This window comes from Aptenodytes forsteri, unplaced genomic scaffold (genome assembly GCF_000699145.1).
Source record: "Aptenodytes forsteri isolate BGI_AS27 unplaced genomic scaffold, ASM69914v1 Scaffold66, whole genome shotgun sequence".
In the NCBI taxonomy this organism is placed as follows: Eukaryota; Metazoa; Chordata; class Aves; order Sphenisciformes; family Spheniscidae; genus Aptenodytes; species Aptenodytes forsteri.
The window spans coordinates 311452-322666 of record NW_008795131.1 but is presented as its reverse complement, the minus strand read 5'-3'; the positions used below and the strand labels follow the sequence as shown (position 1 = coordinate 322666).

At 37.6% G+C, this 11215-nt stretch overlaps 1 protein-coding gene across 1 annotated transcript in view; it reads right to left on the bottom strand.

Annotated features, from left to right (window-relative positions):
* Positions 1-5787: 5787 nt before the first annotated feature.
* FOXN1 (forkhead box N1) overlaps positions 5788-11215 on the bottom strand; it is a 22110-nt gene continuing 16682 nt past the window's right edge. The window contains exons 6-8 of the mRNA XM_019471796.1: positions 9134-9341; positions 8056-8583; positions 5788-6056 (exon numbers count right to left, since the gene is read on the bottom strand). Coding sequence (XP_019327341.1) covers positions 5788-6056; positions 8056-8583; positions 9134-9341 — 1005 coding nt within the window. The remainder of the gene's footprint in view (positions 6057-8055; positions 8584-9133; positions 9342-11215) is intronic.

The window sequence follows — 11215 nt, the reverse complement described above, 5'->3', positions numbered from 1 at the left end:
CGGCACGGCACGGCACGGCACGGCACGGCACCCGGCCGGGCGGCTGGGAACCGCTGCCGGCGAGGTGGGTCTCGGTAAATCACCTCAGCGCTAGGCTGGGAGGCTGTCACCCGCCCCGCCTGTGCCTGCTGCTCCTTAGTTGACGTAACTGATTTTCCGGTGACGGTCGTGTGAATAAGAAATTTGAGTAATGCGACTGATGACGGCCTGCGTTGTGCGGCCGGGCCTGATTGGTTTTGTCAGGAATAAATGTTTAATGGCTTTACTCACCTCTGCTGTGCCCAGGTCAAAAATCGATAGATTCGGAGTAGGAAATCGTCAGTTCATCCAGGCAGCAAAATGTTTCAGCGCTTTGTTACTCAGACGGCCGAATTACGGAGGTTTAATAGCAACTGCAGTCTCCTCATTGGTATTTATTGACCTTGGGGCACGTAGCACACTTTCTATGCGTAAGACCGATTTGCAGTAAAGTTGGTGTGAACTCAGTAGTTCTCGGAAACTAATTCCAGCACTTGCTGGCATCTCGTGGCCCTTGTTGATTCGGAGAGATTAATCCTAGAAAAGACTGCTGGGCTGCCCAGCTTCCTACTTGTCTCTGTGCCCCTCGCCTGTTGAGCCCAAACTTAGAAATCTGTAACTAAAGCATACCAGAAAGTTATCTAGTCTTTTTCTTTGACCAAAAAAAAATCATTATTGCACGATGCTGAATAGCACTGACAACCAGCTTATCACCGGGGAGGTCTCTTGTTTGGTGATGGTTTCACGTTGATGGCTATTTGCTGAGATCTGGCAGTTCATCATCCATTCAATATTTGTTATATTGAGATACAGTATCTGAGATTTTTTCATCAATGTGCGAGCTGACTGAGGAGCAGCCAGGGGAAATAAATCCAATATGCATTAATGGTGTTCCTACTGCTGTTTATTTTCAGTGTAAACAAGTATTGTTTGTGTGTGTTTGTTTCTTTGTATGGACAAAAAAAAAAATGCCCTTTTCTGCTTCTCAAAAGGACCGGATTTAAATTTTATTTTATGAACTAACTCCACCATTCATTATTTTAGTGAAGAACAAAGCAGTAGTTCCCAAGTAAATTTTTGCTATGGCCACACATGGGAAACGCTAGTTTAAAGCTTCCATTTACATTATTGCAGTGAGGGGCTGCATGGCGAACCGTATAGTTCTTCTTCAGCTAGTGAATGTTTTGGTTTTGTTTGCATTAGACTAGAAATGGATTGTGAGGTAAGAAAAAGCTTAAGTGAAAGTGTTTACTGGTTTTGATATTTAGTAGTCTAAACAAACATTTACACAGATCTGGAAGTCTGACTGAAGTGTAAAAATGGAGCATCAGCACTGATAAACTAAGTTCTGGAATCCAAATATTTGTTTCAGCCAGTAGTTTAAACTTACTTGAAAGTGCCAATAAGCCAGTTGCACTTTCCTTTTCAAGCTTGGTGTACAAAGTTAGAGACGTAAAGTAACACTGACATGCTATTTAATGCTTCATCTGTTCCATAATACTTATTAATCACTGTCATTTTTAAGTAGCTCAGTGCTGTGCCAGGGTTTTGAAGGATTGTGCAAAGATATGACTGTATCTGAAAAGAACTGTATCAACAAAAGCAAATGAATCTTCAGGGGTGATGGTTTTACACCAGGAACAGGAAAACCTATGGGAGGCAGCCTACTTTAGCCTCAAGTCTTGTAACAGGACATTTGAGCTCATGTCAAGAAAAAAGAGCTTGAAAACATAGTTCCAATATAAATTGCTATTATTTGAATTTTCTGAAGTTTAAATAAAACATACAATAAAAAGGTTAAACTAATAAATCCTAAACTTCAGAATGCGAATTTTTCCTAATCATAGGTTGGAGAGGGCAACAGTGAACACTTTCTTCTGTTTGGTATTAATACATTTTTATGGTAATTACACTTAAGATTTTTTTTTTCCCTTAGACAGAAATAGCGGTTTGCATAATGTGTTTCATTTAGGCTGATTAAGCAAACATCGTTAGCCTTGGACTGGGAAAACCTCATTCTTTTCCTCCTTTCTCCCCCTGTTTTCAGAGTACTACTTAAAATGGTCTTAAATGCAAATGTATCTTAAATAGATCTGCTATGTGTGCAAAATACTTACTCTACGGTAGGTACAAAGTAAGGTGTCACCAGCTCTACAAGTTCTAAGAAAATGTTTACTGTGCTATAAACCGTGTCAAAATTATTTTAAAAGTACTTGCACAAGAGATGGATTATTCTTCTATATAAATTTAAATAAAAGTATTTAAATAAATATGGTATGATTCTATCCTCGTGCACCCATATTTCAATGGGATTTTTTCATGTGTACTGGAATCACTAATGCTCAACTGAAGCAAGACAAAAAAATTCTAGATGTAAGAGCCTAAAGGGGTGTGGGGGGGAGACCCAGACAATTTATATTAGTTAATAACTTGCAGTCTTTTTTTTTTTTAAACATGACTCTTTTACTATAAGAAAAATCATGTAAATACTTTTAACTTCTGTGAAATGTCCAACCATGTTAAATATGGAATGCATTGGAGAAAATACTTTAAGGTGTTTAGAATAAATAACTTTATATAGGGAGGACAAACCTCTCTTGTGTAGATACAGTATGTCAAGAAAGTCAGGCAAAACACAAGAAAAAACATGTTAGAGTGTTCTTTTCCCCTTTGTTCTTTATGTCTGATCATTCTTCAAAGACTTATTACCAAGAAAAATATAGAATACAGCATGACACTTAAATTTCTTTCTCTATTTCTTCCTCCCCTTCTACCTTGTGATCACGTCTGTGGTCACAAGCATGGAATATATTGGTGCATCTGAGAGAATGCCCTAGCCTGTTAAACGCAGATCGTAGAGTATATGAATGACACATAGGAATTTGCAAATCATGAATGAATTGCTATGCCCATAAATTATAAGTTTTTAACACAGAAAAAGAAGCTTAGCTTTTCTTGACTTAAAATCTGTGAATTTGGGAGTTTCTGTAGCAGATATTTAGCTCATCTTGGTAAAGTGTTTTCCAGAATCATACTGTCGATTTTAATGGATTTTTCATGTGCCATGGATTTGCTTTAATCACAAATATTTTATTACATTTTTGCTATGTTTTTAGAGTAATGGACATTCCTGATGCCCTTCACCTGGTATGTTCTCATGCATTTTCTTGTCATCATCTCCCTCTGCCAAATATAAAACCTGTATCTTTCTGTATACTGGCCATAATGTGGTTCACTGTATGCTGCTCAGTATGTATCATTTGTAAGGATTTTAAAAAGGGCTAACGAGAATTTGATGCGAATAGTAATTGAAAGTAATTGAGAACTGAGTATCTATCTCACTCCCTTAGGCCTCTGAAAATTTTGATCTGTGTACCAACTCTTTGGTGTTTGCAGTGAAGGACTTCTAAGCGGAGAGAATCTTAGCCTGAGAAGCCCTTAAGGATGTAGGTGGCTGTATGCAAAAGTCCCGCTGATATCAGAGCAGCTGTTCACTGAAGTGAAGTAAATGTATTTGAGGAGTTTGAGAGGGTCTGGACAGACGGTCCCACCCCAGCGGTGGGGGCTGCTGGCACAGTAGTGTTGTCTTCCGTTGAAGTCAGAGAGAGCGTACAAACGCACAGAGCTGTGGAAACCAATCTCTCGGCACAAGCCAGATCTGTTGTACACAGTCTAGTGTTTGTAGATAACATTATTTACCAAACAGTATTATTATTTTTGGCTTAAGAGTGAAGTTGACATATTTTAAGGAATAATAGTAGCTATGTGTTGCAGAGCCCAGCAGGGGTACAAAACCAGGCTGCCTGAGTGCAGGGCAGGGGGTCGGTTTGGTTTTGCTTTTCCTCAATGCGTGGTTATATTAGGATATATATTTGTTTGATTCTTTTTTCAAAAAAGGTATCTAGGATAAGAATTCTGCTCTTAAAGTTTGTACTTGGCAGGTACTTATTTGTAACTTGGTAACTCTTAAATTATACTGAATATAATGTTTAGCAGCTTTATACTTACTATATGCTTTAGGCTTATCATTTAATATGCGCATTTCTAGTGATGTGGCATACTTAATTTTTTCCTTATTTCTTTATCTAAATGTTAGGATAGTCAAGAATTGAGTCACCTAGCTCTAGTATGTTTGCGTAACTCTCTTCCTGCTGTTTTTTTGCATAGAACAGCTTGGCAAACCGGACTGCATTTCTCACTCCGCATATTCTGTTTGCAGGATTGCAGAGGAAGAGGGGCTCAAGGGAGGATTTCTCGATAGCTGCGTAAGGGGATTACAAAGTTGCATCACGTGTTCTTCCTAAGTCGTCTCTATCCGTCTGCCCCTAATCTGATTTTGGTTTAAGTCTGGGCTAGGAGGCATGGTTGAGGGTGTAGATTTGAACCTGAGTTTGGCTTCAGTCTTAACTGGCAGTACTCCCACCTTGCTGTGAGAAAGCAGCTAATTAAACCTGCATGCATTTATTTTAACAACACTATCTCACTGTTCTACCTGGTCTGTACTTTTCTTTGTAATTCGTTGCTGCTTTTTCATAGTGTAAGTGACCAAATCTGACTCAAATTTTAACCTCCTTAGTTTCTTCCGAGTTTCCATAATATGTGAATAGAGATGTCATTCAAGACACTTTGATATTTTTCTTGGTTTGTAGACTTTTTTCCTTAGTGTTGTTAAAGGTTCCTGCTCCAGATTGCTTTGGTTTTAGATTGCTTCACTTGAAGTAAAACACTGTTCTGTCATGTCACAAGCAGCACCTTTATGGTAAATCAGAGAGAGAAGTGTGTTCCTGAGAAGCGGGCTACTGAAATGCCTTAGCTGAGTTCATGGTAGGAACCATACGCTATCCTAACGCAAGGGCTAGTTCAGCATCCTAATAAACCCTGCTGGATGTATCGGATGTCAGCTGGATGTTAAAATAGAGATGCTCTCTGGATTCGGCTAACCGCAACAATTACTGTTCTCTTTTTTTTATTAGCATTTTTAAAAATCTTGATTTAATGGTTGAATAATTCACCTTGCTGTTCAGCTTATGTGGATAAAAACAGAGGAATGAATGTGAATAATTTCCAGCCAAGTAAAAATTCTACTAAATTGTTTTGTTCTTTTTTATTAAAAAAGCAGAGTTTTAAATTTCTTTTTAAACACAGTAAAACTTAGACTTTTCAACTAAAGTATATTTGTTGCTTTGGATTAGTCTGTCAGCAGCTAGTCCTCTATCTTCTAATACTTGCAGAAATTTCAGTTTATGTTCTTGTTTCACAAAACCCAGAACTTCTTTCAAGGGGACTATAAATGTTTTAATACGCAGATTTTTATTTTTCCATAGTGGTCTGTGGCAGATGTTGTTGACATCATTGGCTCCAGGAAATAAGTTAGATTATTGTCTGCTTTGACTCCTATGTTCATTAACAAGCAGCTTTCATTTAAAAAAAAAAAAAAAAAAAAAAAAGGAAAAAAGTCAATCATTTGTTTTCCTCTTACAGTCATTTGTTTCTGGAAAATGCGTGGCTTGATAAAATAGTGTTGACCAGTTCAGCCGTTAACAATATTACCTTTAAATAGTTTTTAAATTTTTTTTTTAGTATCTGTCTGTAGAAAATTATCATAGCAAAGCTACATATCCTGCGGGTGAGTTCTGGAAAAAGATTATTCTTATTCCAATGGACAAAGTTTCAGCTGACAAAAATCAGATAGTTAAGTGTGTGTGATGGTTAGGACTGTATTTAGACAAAATAATAATAATAATAATAATAATTAGGTTGGTGTGTGGTTCACATTAGTGCTATAGGTTTGGATCCAGAATTACTTAGGTAGGCAGGAGACACTGTATCCAATTCCATAAAGGCAGAGTAAAGAGTGGTGAGCTGTAGGTCGGGTAGGTTGCTGTGTGGAGTTCCGTTTTGGATGTTGACGTTGTTGCTGCTGCTGTTCTCCATCTGGCAGTGAGAAGGGAAACACTGGGAAGACGTTGGGGATGATGAAATGAGAACTAGGGGATCCACAGCCAGGCTGTCATCTTTCAGCTCCTCCCAAAGATTTCCTATAACAAAACAAAATGGCTTGATTCAACTGTCTTTATATATGCTTTTTGAAACATTGTTTTACAGGAGAAGTCGGTAATTGTACAGTTGTGTATGCCGTATGTGTAGGTACTCTTAATCACTTGTGATTGAGAAAGGAAAAAGATCGTTTACGTAGTTATTATTTGTCTGTCTCCATAATAAATTTAAATCTGGGCGAAAGCAGCATTAGTTTAAGAAAACTATTTCACTTGATAATTGGCAAGGCTCTGTTGCAAATGTACCCTTATGAAGCATAACTTCTATTTGAAAAAAACCCACTAATTTTGAAAGAGGAAATTGCCTCTGTTATCTTTGTAAGATATGGAAGAGCTAATGGCACTTTATGGGACAAATCTGCAAATAGTATTATTTTAGAACTGCCCTTCTCGTATTCTTTTGGTGTAGCGTTCTCTGAATTGCAAACTAAATTACTGGATATGTGATTGACCTGACAAATCGAAAGATCTGAACTGTTACTTTTTTCTAACGTGTACCAAAAAGTTTCTCATCTTTCCGTTGAATGTGCATATCACAGTGAAAGCATTGAATAAGTTACTGCAGGAGGGCTGTATTTTTCATATCCATCACTGAAGATTTCTTCAGGGGGGGCGGTGGTAGCTCCAAAGCTATACCCACCATCTGCAGACTATCAAATGGGATAATACTTAGCCCTTTTGTTAGAAGTTTGATTTTTTTTTTTTTTTTTAAATGTGTGCGTGTATAATGATTTTTCTCCAAGTGTGCGGGCCTTGTCTTAAGTTCTAGGATCTTTAATTTGAGATTTGATAATTTTGTAAAGAAAGAAAGCAAAAAGCTTAGATAAGGTTAAATAATTTAAGGTAAAGGGCAAGGACAGAGGGAGGTTGGAATTGTACCATACTGGTGAAGCATACAGAATATTCACAGTAGAAATGAGCATGCTCCAGATTAACTGAATAAAATGGAAAGAGGTTCATAGAAATGACTGGAATGTGAGGTCTGGCTGCCTGAAAGAGGAAGAAGCTGAGGATTCAAAAAACCGTGGTGTTAATCTTAGTAAAGGAATCTGGGCGTGGCAGGATTGCGGAATATTTGTGACAGTACGGTGGCAAGGCAGTTGTGTTTGCTGAGTCAGGTAGATTATTAAGACTGTTTTTTTTCCTCTGTCTTTTAGGTTCCTTTGTGTACCATTTTTTGTCTGTGCAGGAAGGCACATGCAATTCTGGCATGTTATTTTGTGCAGCAAGAACTTTATCATTTGGAACCCACAGGTTTTATTTTATATGTATACAAACATAAATATACACACACACACACATAAACTTGGTGGTTTTTTTTCTTATTTTTGTATGGAAAGCTGTGTTCTTAGAATTCAAAATCTTGTCCATTCAAGATGATTCAATTATTTAATATCAAGAACTTTACTGTCTGCATTACACAACTAAGTATTTAAGAACGCACCTCAGAAAATCTAATTCTTCAGGGCATAGAGCATATGAATGCCTGTGAAACTTGTGAAGGAGTAAATAGCATTCTTTTGAGCAAAGATGTGGAAGGTGTTTGAATAAATATTGATAAAGAAAAATGTTAACATGTTAATTCAGTCAAAATAATTTCTCTTTGTGCTCCTCACATGACAATTCTCTTGATACGCACCAAATAATTGAGCTTGAGTGGTTTTCAGTGGAAAATATGTCGGAATTTAAAAAATACATTCTAAATACTGTATTGCAGTATTTAATATCAGCAGTCGTAGTCGAGAGTAAGCAGTTTTTTTTTTTAAACTATGGATGTAAATCTGTGGCTTTCTTGGGAAACTCTTTAAAGATACAATGCAAAATTCCACGTTGCGCGAAATAATGTGACCTAGTGAGCTGGTCTGTGCAGCAGTGGCAAGGACAAGTAGTTAAAAAAGGGGGACGTAAATGCATCTTACGCAGGTTGGGATGTGATGCAATAAGCCTGACTCTACAAAATAAAAATGCCTCAGATACCTACCTTGGAGATCAAAATCGGTCAGGGATGGATTAAGAGCATCGATGTCATTGCTGAGATCTCCTTCCTGCATGAGAGTGTCCTGCATTGTCCTGGCTGTAGAGTGCTCTGTCAGCATCTTCACACCACAGATGGGGGGGGTCTGAGCCGGCAGTGGAGAATCCTGGGTGATGCTGGGCTGAGTTCTGAGTTCACTTTGAGCCTCCCCAGAAGGAAATAGGGTCTGAGGGTCAGGTGGCTGTTGCATTAATGTACTTGAGATTTGAGGAAAACCCTGTGGTGATGTATAGCACGCGGTTTGCTGCCCCCCGAGCAAATTCGGTAACGGGTTCTTGACATGTAGAGCTCCCGATGTGTGGATGCTATGTAATGGCTGTGGTATACCGGAGGAAAGGGAGGGCTCGCATAGGGAATGGGATTGGACTGCCACCTGTCTGGAAAGGGATGCACTTGCAACACCAGTCGGACTGCAGGACATGATTGAAGATCTCAGCTTTTCACTTTTGTCGCCTATCAGTGTGTCAAGTTCTTCTACAAAACAAGAAAAAAGTCCATGACTTACTTACTTATTCCTAACAGAGCCTTAATCTTCTTAGCTTGCAGCTAGAATCTTAGTGTTCCTCAGGAAATGCGTGAGTGGAATGGCAAACAAAAGTGCTAGCCCATGTATGATAAGAACTCCAAAAGCCTGAAATGGTTTTCTAAATTATCATTGCTAAGTGAGTATGTAATAAATTGCATTTTTGTGTTTAAAGGTTGGACACTTGTCAGTTAATTTCAAATTTTATTCTATAGTACTTATTTCAGTGTTGTTTTTATCTTAAAGTTTAGTGAGATGTCAAGAGAGAATGTTTTCTTGGTGAAGCTGCTTTGTGCCTATTTGGAAGCACTCCTGCAAAACCAGGTCTTATTTAATTCTGCTTTTTATTTTTTTTTCCTTGTTTTGCCAATCACTTTATAACCAGGAAGAATTCTTAAATGCTTTCCTAAATCACATATAAATTCTCTTACACAGGTTGCTGCCTATTGCAAAGAAAAGTTCTGGGGACCACTGTTTGAGAGCTAATATGCTATTACTGACCTGGCTTTGCCATACTCTTCCTTACAGCAACTGGGTCTTTCCTCTTCCATTTCTGAAGCTCCTCCTGCATCTTATCAATTTTGGCTGGATTCAGAGCCCACAAACAGCCTTTCCGAGAAGAATTGCCTGACTTGTTTTCAACTTTCTCAAAGCATTTGTTCAAAGATAAGTTGTGACGTACAGAATTCTTCCAGCCATCTGGAGCTGTCTGGAAAAACAAATCCAGACTAAGAATGGAACTTCAAGGAAAAAAAGAAAACAAGTATATTTCTCTGTTTTGACTGGTGAGATTATAAGAAATGCTGTTTAGATTATACTTTCTACAATATGAAACTTATACGTTAGAAGGAAGCCACAAAAATGTTACAGTCATGTTGTGCGGGAAGAGAGGAATCAGATAAAATAGTAACTGATCTAAGCAAGGAGGTTGGCCTTGTCAGAGGGGCTGCTGAATTTTTAAGAGTGTATTTGCAAATCACAAGAATTAAGTGTGTAAATAATTATATTATAGAACTGTGGACTAACAAGAAATCTATCTTAATCTATTTTCTAATCTAGAAAAATCTCAAACACTTAATTGAAGGACTGTGTGCTACTTGGACTCAAATTAAGTGTCCAGGCAGACTTCAAAAGAATTTTAGCATGCCCCTGTAGGTGTGACTTTGTGTGCTAGCCAATTATATAACCAAATGGTTTAATCACAAGCCCTACAGATGAGATACAGGTTTCTGCATCTGATCACTGCATCTTTTTGCTTTGCGTTTATTTTTAGCTCAGTACTGGAAGCTGGAAGGTTCTTTAAACTGAACAATACCTATAACCTTCATTAAAATGATTCCTCTATTTTTATTTAGGCTGTTTCTGATCAATGAGGGAAACAAAATTCCCTCCTTTCCCTGAGGACAGTTTTGCATTCAACTGCAAGAGTGGAAAGAAAAGAAAACCCAGTGCAAACCCTCTGTTTATACAATTTAATTTTTACAATCTTTTTTTTTTTTTCCCCCTGAGTGCTTGTAAAAGAACTTTGAAAATGAATATTGCTGTAAGGGATGAAGAGGGAAGTACCCAGCAAAACGGTCATGTTCAGATTCTGATGGGAAATGCCTGTTGGCTTGCTAGTCTGAAATACTGATCTTGAAGAAATGGCACTGTATCCTTTTATTGCAGATAAGTTTTTCTGGTGTGTGTTTGTTTGATTTCATTCATTCTGCTTACTTAGTCACACAGCCAGACGACAGTGCCCGTCACATTAAGGCTTTGTAAATTAGTATGCACGTCCATATCAGAAGATTCCTACAGTAAATTCCTGATGCGTCACTTCCTTGCTTTTCTTTTGGTGGGTACTGTACGATGCTATTTGTTGCATATCTGAGTAGAACGTCTTAGCTCCATTGCCACTGCACTATCATCTTAAAAAAAAAAGTGGGGGGGGAGCAGGAAAAATTACTTGCTACATAATGGTAGGAATCAACCTGAGAAACCCAACTTCATTGTAATAGATGCAACTGCTAGTCCAGCTAGATTTCCCCTGTCATTGTAAGACCAGTTAAAAAAAATAAAATTGTAGCTTTACCTGTGTCAGTCAAATGATATTCTTTCCAAAAGGTCTGCATTTGCAGAGATGAGAAATCTCAAGAGAGAGAGACTTTAGAGCTCATCGGATTACAAAGAATGATCTTCAGTACTAGTGTATGTGAGGTCTCTTTTCTTTTTTTTTTTTTTTTTTAATTTAATCAATTTTGGATGCTTTTTCTTTTCTTGTTTCCAAAAAATCCTCATCTGTGTGTCATAAGAATTAAAAGAAATTAAACAACTCTCTGAAAGGTGGGTGAAATTGTCTATGTGCCACTACTGAATCATATTCATGGATGCAAAATACTTGTCATCATAATTGTTTATATCAACGACAGAGAATTATTGAACAGAGAGCACAAGAAATAAATATGATTTTCCATAGCCTTTTTAAAGAGGTTAAAAATTAAATTTTCCCTTTTATACACATTAAGTTTCCATTCTTATGCTTTATTAAAGGGATCCTTCTCTCATAGAAAGACAGCTTTTTGGTAGTTTCTCTAATTGTTG